The sequence below is a fragment of the Bos indicus genome, chromosome 10 (genome assembly GCF_029378745.1).
Source record: "Bos indicus isolate NIAB-ARS_2022 breed Sahiwal x Tharparkar chromosome 10, NIAB-ARS_B.indTharparkar_mat_pri_1.0, whole genome shotgun sequence".
NCBI classification, from domain to species: domain Eukaryota; kingdom Metazoa; phylum Chordata; class Mammalia; order Artiodactyla; family Bovidae; genus Bos; species Bos indicus.
Window position 1 is genome coordinate 15193275 of NC_091769.1, and position 19255 is coordinate 15212529.

A 19255-nucleotide genomic window follows, 5' to 3' on the forward strand; every position below is an offset into this window, starting at 1 on the left:
AGAGCCAAGGACATTTCAGGATTATATTTCCATAGAGTGGAATGGTGTGAATATCTGTATGAATCTGTAATTGCGTAAATACTGGCATGAGTCATTGGATTTAAAATTGTGAGTTTGTGCTGTGTAAAAGACTTGGGTTCGTTGCTTTGTAAATTAGACTGTAACTTCCTGGACAGCAGTGAGAGCTTTATGCTCATGATAGGTTCCATGAACCTGGAAGCCAGGGTGACCGGGTGGAGAAAGCAGGTCGTAGCATGTCTCCTTTCTGCTCAAATCCTGTCCTGGCTCCCATTTCTCCCAGGTCCTGACAGTGGCTCGCCAGACCCTCAGTGACCCTTCTAACCCCTCCTCCTGCTGGAATCTTCCCTGATCCTGGGACCACCAGGCACATTCTTGTCTTACGGCCTTTATCGGAGCTTCTCCCTCTTGGAACTTCCTCCACTCGGCACCCCGGTGGCCAGCTTGCTCACCTCCTTCAAGTCTCCACTCAAATGTTAATTCTCAGTGAAGCCTTCCCTGACTTCCCCGTTAATGCTGATTGAATACCTGCCATCTCCAACTTGCTTGGCTGCCTTCACCAGGCTGTATTTCCCACCCCTCATCCCCACCCCAGGCTTGCCAGTGGCTCAGTGATAAAGAATTCACATGCCAATGTAGGAGACATAGGTTCGATCCCTGGGTTAGGAAGATACCCTGGAGAAGAAAATGGCAACCCACTCCAGTATTCTTGCTGGGATAATACCATGGACAGAGGAGCCTGATGGTCTACAGTTGATAGGGTTGCAAAGGGTTGAACATAACTTAGCAACTAAACAACAAGAACATTTGTCCACCATATCTTGTGTCTTCTAGCATACTATATATATATATTTTTTTGCTTATTGTCCGCCTCACCCTCAGCTTCATGAAGGCAGGACATTTATCTATTTTGTTCACTGATTCATCCTGAGTACCTAAAACTGCATGAGGCATATAGTAGATGCTCAATAAAAAGTGTTGCATGAATAAAGGTGGCATCACAGTGCTGTCCCGCCCCCTCCCCTAAAGCCACACGTGGCCAGAGTCACCTTCATGCGCACGCCTGATGGGGACATTCTTGTCCTTAAGAACCTTCACTGGCCACTCACACTTGCTTTGGCTACAACAGTACCACTCTCATAATCTAGTTCCAAACCTTCTTTGCAGCTTCAGGGCTTACTATCCCCCCAACACAAACTGCTCAGAGCAAAGCTCTGAACATAAATGTTCCTTGGCTTTCCCTCTCCTCTGTTCTTACTGGGGCAGAATGTCTTCTCTGCCTCTCCCTGCTGGCATCCTGGCATCTTCCTAGGATAGGTCAGATGTCCCCCAATCCTGGCAGTCCTCCCAAGACCCTCCCTTGGAGCCTTCCCTCTCTGACCCTCACTGAGTTAGGCTGACACTTGTCAGGGCTTCCCTATCAAGCCCAGGCTCACGAGTTACCATTTTTATAAGCCCTCAAGTCCATGGCCTGGGTCTCTTAGTTTAGTAGGTGCACAGAAAAAAATGCACTATGAATAGCGGAGTGAGGAAGGAAAACCTTTGACTTTAAAAGGAGCCAGCTGTAATTGGGACCACAGACTTGGCCAGGCAGAGCAGATTTGAAAGTTCACTTGAGGTGCAGGTTGCAGACCCCAGCGGTGCTTGTGAGTCACGATGGTTCAAGTCACTAGGTGAGTCGCACACTTACACTTAACCTGGGGGAGATGGGCTGCACAAAGATGGAAACAGTGGGCTCCACCCACTGGCAGTCAGTCTGCTTCTCACTGATAGCTCAGGGGGTGTGGGCTTCCTCAGTTCTCCACTGGCCACTTCACAAGGGGTCTCAGGGGCTCACCCCCATGAAGACAAAACAGCAACAAGGGCCCATTTCTCAGGAGGGTGAGTATGAGCCATCTTTACAAACAGAGATGTTCATTTAGGGAAAAAGCGTGAGCAAGTTTTATCAGCAAACAGAAATACGCTGGTGGAGCATATAATCATAAAGAGTCGTGAGGTTGGAAAAAACTTACTCTTTGACCACATGAAATCATGTCACTACTAAATAGCTCCCACATTGTGGAATTCTGCTAAACACATTGACTAACCCTGCTTGAGGGGGGATTATAAGATAATAGGACTGTGGTCTCAATGAACACAGCCGAGCTCATATCATAGGTGTAAAATTTATACATTTAAATCTCAATGCCTTGGACACAGTAATCTTGGGAGTTTAGGCTACAGCTGGAAAGATCTGGGGAAACTGACTTTAAAATCATTCACTGGTTCCAGTGCGGGTGAGTACAGTGTTCTGAGCAATGCCAGGGTCACTGGAATAAGCACTTAGCTCTCTGGATGGCTATAAATAACATTCATTATCACTGTGAGTTCTTGTGTCACGTTTAAAGAACCAGCCTCATGGCTCTGTAATCTCAGATGTTAGATTTGACTCTGTTACTCACATTCCACTGATGAAAAATACCCCACAAGAAGATTCTGTCCTCATGCGACCCACACACTTTTGATAGGGTCTCAGTGGTAGAAGATATTTCCTGAAGTTGGCTGCAAAAATATCCCCTGTCCCCCAAAGGCTCTTCTGTGACGTGATGTTACCTTGCCATTCCTCCATCAAGGAGGGAAATTAAATTCTCTTCTCCTTGAACCTGAGCTAGCCTTAGGGACTTGCTCAATTGTAGACTATGGCAGGGACTTCCCTGGTAGTCCAGTGGTTAGGACTCCATGCTTCCACTGCAGGAGGCAGGGGTTCAATCCCCAGCCAAGGAACTAAGATCTCATATTCTGTGTGGTATAGCCATAAGAAAACTATGGCAGAAGTTATATTCTGGGGCTTCTGCAGCTAGGTCACAGGCAGTGTTGGAGTTCCTGCCTGGGTCCCTTGGAAAGATTCCTCTCAAAGGCTGACTGCCATAAGGTGAGAGTGTCAAGCCACATGCCCACGCACAGGGGCTCAGATTGCCAGCCTCAGCTGAACTCCCAGCCCACGGCCAGCGTCCACTGCCAGCCTCGTGAGCGTGCCATTCTGGATGACCAGTCCAGTTGAACCTTCAGATGACAACAGCCCCAGCTAACACCAGACTTCAACCACTTGAGAGAACCCAAGGAGAACTGACAGCTGAGCCCAACCGATGCCCAGTACTTTGAGGGATTAATTATTGTCTCTTCAGACACTAAATTTTGTGGGGTAGCAATAGATAACTAGAACAGTATCTAAGATCTAGAAAAATTAATTTTTTTTTTTTTTTTACCGAGCAAATTCAATTCCAAATGCTGTCCGGGTTTCCGTTCCTCCTCTCTGCTCAATGTGGCTGGCAGCTTCCACCACGTCCTTCACAGACCTGTAGTCATTGAGGTGAAATTCGTGTACCACATCTTCTCCGTACTGCACCACTCCAACCTGCGAGGAAAAGGAGGGGCAGCAGAATGTCTTGACCCTGAAGGCTGGCCCTTCGGTGATGAGGCCTCCTGGAGTCATCTCTCTGGGACTGTTCAGGAGTGAGGAGGCCTGGGGACCTTCCGAAGGGAGAGGGATTAAGCCAAAGGGAAGCAGGTTCTGCAAAGTCCTGGGAACAAATGGCTGGCTTGGTGAGACAAACGGGAGGTGCCTATCAAAAGAGGAAACTGATCTAAAAGATCCAGCAGATTAAGTTTCTTACTTAAAAAGACAAAAGTTGAGCATAGAATTGAAATCTAAAATCTTAGGAACAGTATGGGAGGATGGGCTATGGCATTGTTCACCAAAATCTGGAACTAACATTCTTTATATTTTGGAAGAGAAGTCTGAAATATTAATTAGCCTCAAATATTAATATCCTTAAAAGAAACAAAATCTTAAAAGAATAAACAAAACCTACCTGTAGTAGGACTAGAATGAACAAATATTATCGTTGGATGGGCCCACAGAGTTTATTTGGTAAAGGTGCATTTCCGAATGCTGAATTTTCACCTGGCATACCCTACAAGATGATCTCCCGGGGTAGGGAACTCATCACTTCATGAGAAAGCCCACTCTCTTTTTAACAGCTTTGATTGTTACAAAACAATTTCTTAGGGCTTTCCTAATGGCTCAGTTGTAGAGAGTCTGCCTGTCAATGCAGAAGACATGGATTTGATCCCTGCTCTGGGAAGATCCACATGCCACGGAGCAACCATGACTACTGAGCCTGTGTACTGCTACTAGAGTAGCCCCCCACTTGCTGCAACTAGAGAGAAGCCTGCATGGCAATGAAGACCCAGCACAGCCAAAAACAAATAAATTAAATTACTAAATAAATAATTTCTTAGATGACTTGAAATCTGCCACCTTGTCATTTCTAGTCACCGGTCCTCATTTGGCCTGCCAAAACAATACTGAGTAAACCTCCCCCCTCACTGGCTAGGCAGTATTTCAAATATGTGCTGGCAGCTTTGACTACTTCCCCAGTCTCTTCTCCAAGATCAAAGTGTCTAATTCTCCCCCTGCCTCACCCAGCAGGATTCTGCTGCCTTCTCACTCTCTGGCTGATCAAAGTTTTTGTTAATAGATGGTGTCCATCCCAGAGGACAGTGGTTGACCCACCCAATGATGTCCCAGACTGTCCCTTGATGTGCCCAGTGGAGATGGGTGTCTTGGGCTGCAGGGCCCTGTGGCTGGCCCTTTCGCCTACATCTTTCTAGTGCATGCAAAGACACTCCCCCACACCTCAGGGCAGCATCTACCATGGGTTTGGAGGGCCCTGTTTGGAGGAGGAAAGAGTCCCAGCCCTGCTCACCTGGATCTGCCCGGGACCAATGTAAAACTTCTTTAGGATGTTGATGAGGAAGTGCTGAACCTCCACCCAGGGGTAGATACTGTTGGAGCCGTCCAGGACAATGACGATGTCCATGTAGGTCTGGCACCCTGGGAAGTGAGGACATGGTCATTATTACCCCAGGAGCCAGTGTCTGAAAATCTCGGGTTCCCTGAATGACTGTCCAAGGAAGCCTGGTCTGGGAGCCGTCTTCAGGCTGAACACTTATTTGGGCCACGTGAGAGAGGAGCCCAGGAATTCCTGATGCTGCTCCACGGCTCTGAGCTGGCTGTCTAAACACAGCATCAGTTAAGCCAGAATGCTTCTGCTCCTCCTCAGGAACTGACCACCATTGGCTGGTCCTTGTTTGGGAGGCAGCTGACACTGCCCAAATCAGTAGTTCATTATTGTGTATTTTACAGTAATGGGCAGGCTGGCATTTATCACTTTCAGCTTGAATGAATGGGCTTCACTTCTTAGGAGGGAGGCATGGTGTAATGGCTAGAAATGTGGAACCTGGCATCAGACTGTTTGACCTCTGGCTTTGACCTTGGGCAAGGTACTTAACAACTTGGCATCGGTTTCGCTTCTGTAGAAGAGGCATAATGATAGCAGAGGATTGCTATGAGGAATTAACAAGGTGATGCTTCCCGGGCTGAACTCAAGAATCTTAGCTGATCCTCGTGTTATTTTTTTAACCAAACCAGTTTGTTAACGTAGTAATGACATCATCAGGTCAAGCTCTTGTGCCTTGATCTCTGCTTTGAGTCTGAAAGTTTCTCTATATTCTTGTAATATGAATACCAAATTAAAATGAATAATAGCAACAGAATGAATAATGAAACCTTGGTACCATAACAAATGGAAAAAGCATCTTTTAACATCTAAGGAATTGATTTCTGTTTGTGAAACAGCTGGGGTTACCCTGAAATAAGATCATGAATCTGGTATGATATACACTAAACTATACCACATTGAAATACTGGGCACCTGCTTATTTTCACTGGAGGATTTTCACACTATTTTCAAATAAATCTACTTTATAGCAATACAGCGGGAGGGCTTTGTGAGTCAGCCACTCCAGTAACTCCTGCATCGTGGAGGTTCAGCACGTTGACAGCAGTGCTCCAGGAGGGCAAGGTGGTGGGTTTGAGCCCAAGAGCCTGTCTCAGGCTCTGTGACTGGGAGAGCACTTTAGAGGCTCTGGGTGGCTCGGATGCTCAGGGTTGCCTCTGCTTTAGGAGAAGCTGTGTGGATGGCTCTCGGCTCGTCTGCATGCTACATGTAGCATGTGATGGCCCTGCGCCTCCAGGCTGATGGTGCCGATAACTTTGTCCTTCTCCAGTGCACCGCGGCCCCTGTGGATCCAGCACGTGCTGGGGTGCTGCGTGGTGCCGGCAGCCACAAGGATGCGAGACAGAAACGCCTTGATTGGGGGGGTTTCTAATCTACTGGTAGGGACCAGGTTTCTTTTAAAGCCAGTTTTATTATTAGAATGCATTTATTAGTAATGATTTTTTTTCTTAAGATTTCAAAATTTTTTTCAAGACACCTCGGGAAGAGCCTTGCTTTAGGTCTGTGGTTTTTAAACATGGCTGAACACGCTTCTGAACACAAGTGCACACACGTGTGTACACGTACCTGGGGCCTCAACCTAGACCTGCTGAGTTAGATCCTCCGTGGTGTCGGCAGAGGTGGCGGGGGCAAGGGGTAATGTCCTGGGATCTGATCTGCTGGTCAGCGGGGTGAGGAGGAGGAGGTTCTGGGAGGCTGAACCCAGAGGGAAAAGTAGCTCCAGGCTGGGAGGCACACCTCACGTGATCTGCTGCAGCCCTCCTCCCAGCCCAGCCGCTGCCTCTGCTCTTCCGCTGATGTTGTGTGAGAACAGAATTGAAGCCACCTCATCACCCGCAAGAGGACCACTTCGCAGCCCCAGTGGGACTGACCCTTCCTCCCCCCTCCTCCACGTACCACCTTCTGTCTCTGACTGGGCGCTGTTGTTCGGAGGGAGGCTGCCTTTAGCCAGAGGAGCTGATCCCCTCACCCTCAATAAAGCAGGCCGCAGCTGTTGGGCAATGGTATTTAGCCCACAGGAAATAGTGAGGCTCGGAGCCAAGCCAGAGGCAAGGTCTGCACTTGACGTCCCAGATTTTCCTGGCAGGTGTGGAGAGAGTGGGAGGTTTGTGTTCCATGAGGCCCCGGGAAAGCTGGGCAGCACTTCCTCACGTCCAGGAACACGGATTAGATGGGACTATTACCAGGAACACTTCTGTTCTCCTTGGCCTTGCACCTACAGGGCAGCTGCACTGCGTAACATCAGAGGGCACCGTTCACACTGCAGTTAGTACACGTCCCCAGTAGTGAACCACGTCCCCAGATTGTGCTGTGCACAGCCTGCCTGCTGTACATGGCAACCGGGCCATCTCTTCCTCACTCGGGTTTTCAAAGAGCCTCTCTGGTTGTCAGGGTGGTCTTCATAACCTTAACCCCCCCACCATCACTCTGTAGGGGAGGGTGGGCCAGGATTGTGACCCCAGATGTTACCCAGAGAGCCGGAGCTGGGCGGGGCTAGAGCCCAAGTTCTGCTTTGTAGCCTCGGGATGGGGAGGTCAGAGCCCGGGGCCTCCCAGGGACTGCCGGTTGCTCAGCCCGAGTCTACAGATTGGAAGCCACTTACTTTGGAGAGCGGGGGCCACGGTCTTGGAGAACCTGAAGTTAGAGTTGACCCGTGAACACATCCCTGTGGTGTAGTAGGAACTCCCACACTCGTGCGACCAGAGGGGGCTGCAGGCCTGTGGAGCACAGAACGGACCCCCAGTCAGTGGAGGCCGCAGGGTCCGAGCCCAACAGCCTTTGGCCCAGCCCCACCCTCCAAGACACAAGACAGAATCCTCCATCTGAGTGCTGGTATCCTAAATTTCTCTTGTGGTAACATGTACCAGTTTCCTTGGTTTCAGGCGGAAGGGAGACTAACTAACCTTGGAGTCCGCTGTTGTATTTTCAAGGATCCCCTTCTCCACCCCATCATCCGGGGTGTGACTCTCTTTCCCCTGCTTGTCCACCCCTCCCACCACACAGGAGGCAGGAAAACCTTGTCATCCATGGGAGGGAACCTTTCAAAAGTCTTCCTGAAGAGGTCACCTGAAGGTCATTACTGGGCAAACTTCCAGGACAGGGTCCCAACAACATGCCCATGGCTCCTTGCTAGGGAAAGGAAAAAGTGTGTTTCTGCTTTTTCTCTGAAATTTGTTACCAAAACATGGATGTCAGCCCCTCGTTTAAAGACTGAATGATGAGTCCCTCTCAGAGTCATTGAAAACGAAAGCTCAGCTTCTGTCTTCATTTTTGTCCTGCTGCTGGGGAACTCAAGACTAAACTTTATGCTGTTATTTCTTTTGGTGTGGAAGAATAATTGTTCCACTTCCAATCCCTTTATTTAATTAGCTTTCTTTTTTAACTCAGATTTTAAAGGTTTTGTTTTATCTGCGTCTTTTGTTGAAGCTTCTGCAAGTTATTTCTGGAAGTGGGGGAGAATGAATAATGGGAGACTAGGTAATGGATAATGGCTGGAGGGATAGATGACGGATAAGTGAGTGGAGGATGGATGGATGGGTGCATGGATGGATGGTGGATGGATGTCGGAAGGGATGGATGATTAGATGGGAGGATGAGGGGGTAGACGGATATGCAGACAGATGGGTGGCTGAATGAATGGATGGATGGATAGATGAATAGAGGGACAGACATTTGGTTGGGGGATGGGCTGATGAGTAAATGGATGAATGGATGAGTGAATGAGTTAACAAAGGTTGGTATTTACAAACTAGGGTCTTAACCTCCCCACAGAGGCCCCAGGGGTTGTGTCACACCTTCCCTCTTGGACCTTCATTCCATCTTGTGAAGTCAGTGAAATCAAGTTGATAGGGTATGACAAGGAGTCTCAGACGGAGAAGGGTGTCAGACCAAAGCCCCTGACAAGTATGTGTGGACAGTACCAGGGGTCTTGTTGGCCTTGGTTGGGGATGATGAGGGCTGTGGGCTGACCATATACCGAGGCACCTCGGGACTTTCCCTGGTAGAGCCATTATGCTCCTGTCAAATCTCTGAGCACCCCAGTAATCTCACTGCCCTGGTGTCTCATTTGTCAACAGAAATGGACTGATGGGTGAGAGCAGAGAGCGATACTAGCTTTCCTATCTTAAAATAAGTGGTGCATTTTATGGGCTTTTCGGGGTAATTCTTCTCTGAAATCTTCTCTTGCAGCTGTTTCTAGGAGCCATCAGTCCCAGCATCACCCACATTCATGGTGGTTTACTCGAACATGGGGGCAAGGGGCGGGCAGTGTCGATCAATCAGGCCACCCGCACCTGCCCACCGTGTGCAAAGCTTGCATATGTGTGCCTGGGTGGGTGCAGAGACCTCCCAGCACCTAGCGCTGCTGACTTTCTGTCCCAACAGCATGCTCATATTACTCATTTGTTATCATCACGCTCCCAAACAGAATGGAAGCTTCAGGAGGGCAGGGAGTTCTGCAGACTGCTGAATCCCCAGTGCCCAGCATCAGGCTCAGTTCATTGTAAGAACTCAAAAAATAGTTTAAATGAATGAATATCTCTACCTCCTCAGCCCAAGTACTCCTTCCTTTTTCTGCCTTGCTAAGACTAGTTTCTTCTTTAAAAACAAAACAGAAACATTCTCCAGGAAACCTTCCTGTCTGATCCCCCGTGCAGTTCAGGTGGCCTGCCCCTCTTTATCCTTCCCTCTGTTGTAGAAACTCTGCGTTCACTCATTTATGACTTCCACTCCAAGTCCTCTCAGGGTGTGTGGTGTGTCCTAACTCATCCATTCTGGAGTGGAGATTCGGCCTCTGCCTTGGACCTTGGGCTCCCCAAAGAACAGGATGGCCCCCCACACCCTATTGGACTGTTAATAATCTTTATCCCTGTTCCTTTTTAGGCTGTCTGCTCCATGGTTCCCCCCCCCCCACCTCCAAAGGGAATGTACACAAAAGGCCTCAATCCTTTTTCTTGTCTGAATTGTCCCCCCAAAAAGCTTAGGGTGCAGAAGGCAGAATGGCACAGGCAGGAAGCTGGAGGAGGGGCTGCTCCTGGGGTGCACAGGGACAGGTGGTCTGGGGGGCAGGCATGTTCAGCCACCCCATGTCCCTTGCGGCCCCGAGCAGAGGGCCTGTGTGGGCCGGAAGGGCTGGGGATTAGAAAGAGGGCCGGGGGGCAGCTCTTACCAGGAAGCTGTTGTCCTTGGGGTTGGTGGCCAGGCTCAGGCCGAGACGCATGTTGTCCTTCCTCTCGGACACGTTGGACAGGGTGACCCTTCCTGGGGTGGAATGGAAAGGCTCAGCCTGCAGTCCCTCCCGCCTGCCGTCCGCCCAGCGTCTGCTGCTGCCGCTGGCCGCCAGAGGGCCCCAAGGCAGAGGCAAGCAGGGTCCTCTCCCATTCTGCTTGCCCCTCTGAACCCCTCGTTCATCTGCAGATCAGTGAGCCCTTCATGGTTTACCAAGGCCTTGCCCGAAGGTCGTCTGATTACTTCCTCTCAACTCGGTGTGAAATGAGGAATGTGAAGCTCAGAGAGGCCAAGCAAGCTGCTCAGAGTCACACAGGAAGAACATGACAGGGCTTTCCATCTCCTAATCCAGAGCGTTCCCTCCTCCAGCCATTTCTCTGTGTCCCACCCCAAACATACCCGGGCACCCCACCGAGGCTGGCTCCTCTGGCTCCTCTATGCAGTGTCTCTTCCACATTTTTCTTCAAGCCAACCTGCCATCAACACTGACCAGTTCCCTGTCCAGCTACCTCAGGGTCCAGCCCTCTGCTCAGCTGATAAACTGACACAAGATAACCGATTCTTTCTCACAGGGAACAAATAGCCAACTTAACAAGAGCCTTCTAGAGGTCCAAGGTCTTGCCCAAGAATGTCCTTCTGGTCCCCAGAGGAATATTCAGGTGAAGGATTATCAGCTGACTGGGTGGAGGGAGAGGGTCGTGGCAGATTAAAATTACTGAGTCAATTACACTGGGGAAGGTTTTACCAGATCATTATCTCAGGCCACTGAAGCAAAAGATGTGTTTGAATTCCCCTGTGTGTGTGTGTGTGTGTGTGTGTGTGTGTGTGTGTGAGGGAGGGACCTGGGAGGTGGGTAGAGTTTAGGGGAAAGTGACTTGGGCATTTTGCTAAGCCCCAGCAAGCAGTCCTCATGTGCTGTGAACAGAGCCTACATGTTTTCTGTGCTTGAGGGGAGGGGTGTGATCTCTAAGAATATTTAGCTCTGCTGGCGATTGGAAGTGTGAAGAGTCGGCCAACCCTCTGGGGCCCAGGCCAGCAGGATCTGGGCCCAGGCACGGGCAGAGGCCAGAACTTCAGACGGCTGACGGCTCTGGGGGGCTGGGGACAGGGCAACTGTGCTTGTTGTTTTTCCCCTTGGTTTCCTGCAGTTTGTAGTAAGGTTCCTTTTGAAATCCAGCCCCTCTTGGCTGTGCTACCAGTGCCTGGGATTGTTTTCTCTTTTTTCTGTCCAAACAAACTAGAGAGAAAATCATACTAATAACCCCGGTGCTTCTCTGATGCTTTATCACTTACAAAGTGCCGCCCGCCCCCACCCTCCCAGGACCCCCTCTTGATCCTGGGTGTTCCAGGGGCCACCATTTCCATTTCATAGAGGGAAAGTCAAGGTGTGCAGAGGAGTTTTGTTGTTGTTTAGTCGCTGAGTTGCATCTGACTCTTTGTGACCCCTTGGACTGTAGTCCACCAGGCCCCACTGTCCACGGAACTTTTCAGGCGAGAATACTGGAGTGGGTAGCCATTCCCTTCTCCAGGGCATCTTCCCAACTCAGGAATCGAACCCTGAGTGTATCCTGGATTGGCAGGTGGATTCTTTACCACTGAGCCACCTGAGAAGCCCACGCAAGGGGTGGTGACTTCCACTAATATAATGTCAATCACCAGTAAACGATAACGCAGGGACTTGAATCCAGGATAGCCAATGTTACACATCCTGAGTCTCCCCATCTGCCTGCAGGGCCGTGGTGGCAGAGGTAGGGAGTGAGAAGTCTGGAGAGGAAGCTCCAAGCCCCAGCTGGGCCACTTACTCCCCTCAGGGACTTAGAGAATTCTGCTCTTCATTTATTTAAGGGGTGCCCCGTCCTGACCCCGCCGCCTCTCTCCCTTCCTTGCCTCAATGACTAAAGTCCTTCACGAAACTGTGGGCCCAGATGCAGATGCCATGGTGGGGAAGACCCTTGTGTTGGAGTAAGAGCCTCGGATTGGAGCCCAGCTTCTGCTAATCATGGATTTGACGCAGTCACTAACTCCCTCTCTGTGATCAAGGGAGACTAACCTCTTTCTCAGTGGGTCTGTGTGAGGGTCTGGGGCACAAGTTCCTCCTCAGACAGGGCCTGCCTTCCAGAATGACATTCCCTCCCTGAGCAACTGCCCCTCATGAAACCCCTGACTTCATCCAGGCTTTGGGAAGAAAGTGCCGGAGGTAAGTAGACTCTGCAACACTGAGGTGTGAGTGACTGACGTTCACTTCCCTGGAGAGAAAGGAAAGAACATTCCTGGCTCAGTGGGGATCGCAGCTTGGAGCTTCCAAAGGAAAACCCAGAACTCAGGTTTCCTTGCTTTGCATTTTCCACTGTGTGGATAAGGAAAACCGGCAGATGGTCCTCCTGCCTCCTCATTGGGAGGGAAAAAAACTCAAGTGAGGTGCTCAAGGACTAGTATTTTCCCTTGGCCTCCACACTCTTCGCTGCCCTCTGCCTCCCACGTTAAGCCCCAGTTCCAGGGTCTGATGGCTTCATGTCTGCCTTTGTCAGTTTAGGCTCCTCCTTCTTTGGAGGGAAATCAGGTCCACGTTGGAAACCACAGCAGTAGAGGAAACTATTAAATGATGGATTCATGTGTCTGGTTCCCACCTGGACCAGGGGGGTTTTCCCGGTGGCCCAGACCCCAGGCTTGTGCGCAGGCCTCCCAACGCTCCCTCTGCCTGAGCCACACAGTAGTTCTTTCCATTCTCCAACAGAGCAAGTTCAATTGTTCCCCAGGACCTTTGCACTTGCTTCTCCTCTGCCTGGAATGCTCTGGTCCTGCTGGACTGACTCATCATCGGATGTCTGCTCAAAATTTACCTTCTCAGGGAAGGCTTCTTCGACCACCCCACCCCAGTGCTCTTGCCAAGGAGAACCTGCTTCCTATCTCCTCCCCACCCAGCCTCTCTTATCACAAGCCCCGGTTCATCACACAATATCTCTCCTCACCTGGGATGGCCCTGCTTTCTAGTTTGTCTCCTCGCTCACCATGCCTTTCCAGCAGAGCCCTTGGCCCCTTGTTCCTGCTGTATCCTCATTAACTAGCATCATGGTTGGCATACACTAGGTGCTCATGAGAGGCTGGGGGACATATTAGACCAGAAGTGGATCCTAGGTCACACATGCGTGAATGTCGGCTCAGAAAGAGCATGTGGGCTCCCCCTAGACACAGCAAGGAAACTGTACAGCTATAGGAGACTCCAGCTTGGCCTCTTAGGGAGCCTGGGCTCTCAGGGTGGTGATGACCGGGATCCATGAGCTGCCAGCCTGACTCCTGCCTGCCCTGGACCGTTTCCTCATGAAGCCTGGGCCACGGCTATGCTGGGGTCTGAACTTCCCACCTACCACGCTGTCATAGATGAGGCCAGCATGACATTGAGTGCTGTGTGCTGGGACAGCTGGCTGCCCGAGGGATCTGGGTTCTGGGGCTTTCTCTTTGATGTAGCCTTTTCATCCATTTGCTTATCTCCTGAAGCTCTGCCATCTCCCCCGCCAGGCCTGGCTCCCCCCACAGCCTCCCCACAGGGCCCCAGCCTCGTCCTCTAGGATGGAGGCTCCCCTCCTGGAAGAGCGGGAGGCAAAGAGCCCTACCCTGGGGAAGGTCAGTCCTAGAATCACGGCTTATCCCACGTGGGACCTCAGCCCAAGGCCTGGCCACTGTCAGATCTTTAGGACAAAGCAGAAATGCTTTGGAGAAGAGGTGTGTGTGCCTTAGTGACCTGCGTGCACACATGGGGTGTGGATGTGTAGACTGGGAGCCCTTGAGGCTGTGCACAGCCTCTGCCCTGGGCCCCAGGGCTCTGCAGGGAGGAACAGAGTCATCATTTCAGAAAAGCAGTGCTGCGCAGTTAGAGGTTAAAGGGTGGCTGCAGACTGCCTGGGTCATAGTCCTGGACTTGCTGCTTGTTAGCTGACCCCAGGCAGGTCCCCTCACTTCCACCAGCTGTTGTTGATGATTAAATCTCGTATTGTTGTTGTGGGGATTTAATGAGTCAAAAATACCCCGAAGTGCTTAAACCAGTGCCTGGCATTAGGTGAACACATATTGGGGTGGCCAAAAAGTTCGCTTGGGGTTTTCCGTAAGATGTTACAGAAAAATTCAAACAAACTTTTTGGAAGACATATGCATGTTGGCCATTGTTATTTCAAAGTCAGGAAAAAAAAAAGATAGGAGGTTGAGGGGCCATGGATGAGGCAGAAAGAGCCATGGCCCGGGACACTGAAGACCTGGGTGTGAATCCTGGTCAGCTCCTGACAAGCTGTGTGACTGTGAGAAAGTTGCTTTCTCTCTCTGGCCTCAGCTTCCTCATCTGTAAAATGGGGGCAGCAATATCAGCTGAGTCAGCTCCCAGGGCAGCTGCGAGAAACCAGTGTGACTGGGGGCAGGGACGTGCTTCAGGGCCTGCCTCGCTCTGGACAACGGTTGGCCTCCTTGTGGACAGCCCGCATTACCCAGGTTGAGCTTGGTGCAGTTCCCTTGGGTCACTGGACACTTGTACACGTCTCCTGTCTTCTGGTGGCCGTTGGTTTCCAGTGGGGCACCGACGACCAACCTGGGAAGGAAAAGAAGACAAGTGAAGATGCGAGGGGAGGTTCTCCTTCCTGGCAAAGGGTGGAATCTGCAGGGCTGTGTTGAGGGGAGGTTGGGGTAGGGAGGGTGGAGGGAATCCTGGAGGGGTAGCCCCTGCAGACGTTCCTCAGACTCAGACCTTCGTTCCCCTGGGAGAGGGACGCTGTGGCCTGGCCAGGCCTGGCCAGGAGACACAGAGATGAAGACCACATGGGTCCAGCAGCAAATGGGATGGAAGCTGTCCCTGCAAGGAGAGGGCAGGGCAGACATCCTGGAGGAGGTGTGCTTCAGCTGGATCTTAATGGATGAATATGAGCTTGCCAGATGGTTGGAGGGTGGTAATAAGGATCATTTGGGCAGAGGAAGGATGATATAGGGTCTTGGCCATCTGCCATTACCTCTGGCGGGCCTCATTCTTCACCTCATGTAACAGTCTTTCAGCTGGGGACCCAGGGGCTGGGGCACATTGTACAGTGTTCATGGCTGTCCCCTGAGGTTCCAAGTCTTTGCTTTGGGGTTGGGAGGGAGAGGCAGCCAGATGGGCTAAAGAGTGGCCAGGGGTGGCCACCCAACTGGCCCTTGAGCCTCTGTCTTTGTGACCTTATTTGGGAAAAGGGTTTTTGCAATTGTAGTTAAAGATCTCAAGAGGAGGCCATCTTGAATTACCCAGGTGGGCCCTCAATTCAGTGAGGTGTCCTTACAGGAGACACACAGAGGAGAGACCCTGGGAGAAGAAGAAGCCATGTGAAATGGAGACAGGGCTAGGAGTGAAGCTGCCACCAGCCAAAGAATGCCTGGGGCCGCCAGAAGCTGGAATAAGTAAGGACGATTTCTTCTGGATCCTTTAGATGGAGCAGAGCCCGCCGACACCCTGATTCTGGAGGTCTGGCCTCCAGAACCGTGAGAGGGTAAACTTCTGTTTTGGGAAGCCATCTACTTTGTGCTGACTTGTGATGCACCCACTGGGAATTAATGCACGTTGCTTACATGCACACGGATTTCTAGAGAAAGAGCAACTACTTCCTCCTGACCTGGCCAAGCCCCAGCAGTGCCATCATCCCTCGAGTCCAGGGAGAATCCCACTGCAGTCTGGATGGCTCCAGCCCTCCCCTTAGAGTGCCCCAAAGCCCCCTCTATCCCTTATCCCCAGCAGCAGACAGCCAGAGCCTTAGTGCAGACAGGAAGCAAAATCCTTAAAGCAGGCACTGTTTCCCTTCAGCACCACCTGCCTCTGGCATGTCTGGACCCCTTTAGGCTTTGGGTGCCAGCCCCTCATTCAGCCACCACCTGCCTGCTCGGCTCAGGTCCTGGTGCTGACAGTGACCCAGAAGCTCCCAGGCACAGCTGTGCTGTCCTGGCAGGAGGTGCCATGGCTCACACATCCCTGGTGTCTTCCAGACCCCGAGGGGCACAGGGACACGTGACACATTGGGAGTGAAGAGACCTTTCTGGAGCCCTGCTCTCCCAGCAGCTTCCCACCCCTGGCAACGTGAGCCAAAGAAGAAGCAATTGCTCATTTTCTGGCTTAAGATTGTTGAGAGGGATGGACCTGGAGGTTTAGGCGACACAAGGCTTACATGGCTTCTTATTGTCAGTTATTCTCCTGCCCGCTTTCCACCCACTGCTCTGAGCCATCAGAAGAGAACTAAGGTCCGAAGTAGGAGTTAACAGAGCTCTGTTTGAAATTAAGTCTATGAAATAAGAGCTGAGGTTTCCCCCTGAGGACCAGATAATGACAGATTCTAAATATATCCACTTATTAAACATGACTATTTTTGATTGGCAGGACTTAATTGGACTCGTAAAATCTACTTGTGTAGACGACGTGATACTTGGCCACTTAATTCTGCACGTGACTGTGTGGTCAAGGCTGCTGAATGTTTTTCTAGCCAAAGAGAGAGAGAGAGGTCAGTAAACAAAGTTTGAAAGTTTGGGCTCCAAGCTTGCTTTTCTGGCTGCTCCCATATTCAAGGTCAACCTGGTCTGTAACCAAGTGTCCCAGAGGGATGTTCTCTCTGGGAACATGCTTTTCTGGAAAGCATGCCTTCGAGGAACACAATCAAGCAGAGCAGGTTCTAGATTAGAAAAAACAAATCCTGGCCATCTTCTAGAAAAGCGATCCCTGTCCTGCCTGAGAAGGCGGACTCCACAACTCTCCCCATTTTACAGAGTGAAATGCTGAAGCCCCATGGACAGCTTGGTGGGCCCCCGCTACAGGGCAAGATCTTTGGGCCGAGAGTCTAGGGGTTGCTGTGCGGCCTGGAAGAAGTTCACTGACCTTGGTTTTCTTGGCTGTGAAATGTGTTAACAACTCCAGCGCTGCTTACCTCCCAGGATCACCGTGGGGACTCACAGATGCCACATGGCATCAATGACCAGGAGTGGGTATAACTAGTTACTTCCACACGAAGACTGGAGCCTTCCTAGAAGTCATCTGTCCTGGAAATGGCCAACATGCAACTAACTTGGTAAATGTACCAAGCTGTCGTGACCCTAAATTTGCCTGAAGATGGACTGTATTCTTTTCAAAGAACAAGGGCCACCGCCTACCTCCCAGCCCCATTCTCCCAAACATGATTCCTCTAGGGTCCTTGGCACTGCGTGAAGCAGCAGGACAGGGCTTACTGTCCCCATAGTACAGATGCAGAAACTGAGGCCCAGAGAGGTGAGCTGACGAGGGGCCCATGGTCTGTTAATGGAAGAGCTGGGACTAGTTCCGGGGCAGTTTTCTCTGTGTTGCCCCAAATATTTCTTTGTCATGAAGGAGGGGGCGGTGCTGGGTCAGCCCTCTTTGCCATTCTTGAGTCTCGACATTACGTGTGCCCGTCAGGCTTGAGGTTTTGAGAATATGATTCAGTCTCACTGGCGGGATAACTGCCGAAGTGCAGAGGAAATGTTTGCGTCACCCCCAAGACCAGCCAAATTGCTCCTGGGGTCTGGCACCCCTGCCACTCGGGCAGCTTCAGCCTTATATAGCCATCTGTAGCCTCAAGGCCTGTTGTGCTTCCCAGGGGCTGGACACCCTATACCCTCTGGCGTGGGCACCAGATGGCAAACCCCAAAGGTCGTGGCAAGCATCAGGCCCTTGCCATGGGCCACGTAGCGTGACTCACTGGCTGTGGGCTCCCAGCCTTCCTCCCATGGAGGCGGGGAGCCGGGCTGCTCCGATGGGAGCAGACCTGAAGGGCCCCTCCCTGGTGGTTGCTTTCTTTTTATTTTTTTATTCATTATTCTCTTCTGGTTGCACTGGTCTTCCTTGAGGTGCTGCACGTGGTCTTTCCTCTAGGTGCTGTGTCCTGCCTGCCGCCCTGCCTCCACCGCCGCTTCCCCTCGCGGTGACTTCTTTTGTTGCAGAGCATGAGTGCGAGGGCTTCAGGAGTTGCAACATGCAGGTTCCGTCGTTGTGGTGCCTGGCCTTAGCTGCCCCATGGCATGTAGGACCTTAGTTCTTAGACTAGGATCGAACCTGTGTCCCCTACATTGGCAGGCAGATTCTTAACTACAGGGCTACCAGGAAAGTCCCTGGTGGTTGCTCTCTAAGCAGGGCCTTGCAAAGGGAGGGGCTTACTATGGAGATGGCCACCTGAGGAAGGCAGGATGCGGCCTCGCTGCATGCCAGGCCCCTGGGATCCCAGCAGGACACAGCCTAGGAGAAGGGGCCCCTGGATCCCTACCTCACACCCTCCAACAACGCCTGATGGGGACCTCAGCCCTGGTTCCATCCTTCAAGGCAATTTAATCTCTGGACCTTTTAAATGGACACGAGTTTGAGTAAACTCCGGGAGTTGGTGATGGACAGGGAGGCCTGGCGTGCTGCAGTCCATGGGGTCGCAAAGAGTTGAACACAACTGAGCAACCGAACTGACTGAACTGATAGGGGAAAAAGGTAACACGTATCCCCAGGGTGTGTAAATTTACATGTTGATTACACCAATGCACAGCTGTCAATCTGTGTACTGAACATCAGTAATCCTATTTTTTTCAGATAAAAGATAAACCTAAATAAAAATAGTCATTTTATTTGTAGACTCCAGTATGCTGTCCTGTGCATCCCCTGTGGGGTGCAGACCCCACCCTGGAGACCTCCCCTTAAGACCCAGCACAAAGTACCATCTGCTCCAGGAGACCTTTGCTGGTTAGCCCAGGCTTTCCCACATAAAGCAGCATGAAATCCCTGCTGCCCGCTGTGGCCAGTGTTTTAGCATCACAATTCCTTGAGGGCTGAGATGCCCTCATCTGCCCTAGCAGACCATCCTGCTAGGGTGGTCTTGAAGCCCAGGGTAAAAGGTCCCCAGGGACTGATCTGACCTTCTCTCTGACAGTCTACAGCAGCAGCAACTTCAGGAGTTTTTGGTTTTGCCTCAGGCCTAAGAGGGGACTTCCCTGGTGGCTCATAGATAAACAATTTGCCTGCCAATACAGAAGATGCGGGTTTGATCCTTGGGTTGGGAAGATCCCCTGGAGAAGGAAATGGCGACCTCCCCCAGTATTCTTGCCTGGGAAATCCCAAGGACAGAGGAGCCTGGGGGCGGTCACAGTCCATGGAGCTGTAACAGTGTCAGACTAAACAACAACATGCC

The 19255-nt window shown here is 51.2% G+C and overlaps 1 protein-coding gene across 1 annotated transcript in view; it reads right to left on the bottom strand.

Moving 5' to 3' along the window:
* The window catches only part of ITGA11 (integrin subunit alpha 11), a 133109-nt gene that overhangs the window by 53370 nt on the left and 60484 nt on the right, over positions 1-19255 (bottom strand). Inside the window, exons 3-7 of the mRNA XM_019968186.2 lie at positions 14558-14658; positions 10027-10118; positions 7462-7576; positions 4767-4894; positions 3264-3412 (exon numbers count right to left, since the gene is read on the bottom strand). Coding sequence (XP_019823745.1) covers positions 3264-3412; positions 4767-4894; positions 7462-7576; positions 10027-10118; positions 14558-14658 — 585 coding nt within the window. The remainder of the gene's footprint in view (positions 1-3263; positions 3413-4766; positions 4895-7461; positions 7577-10026; positions 10119-14557; positions 14659-19255) is intronic.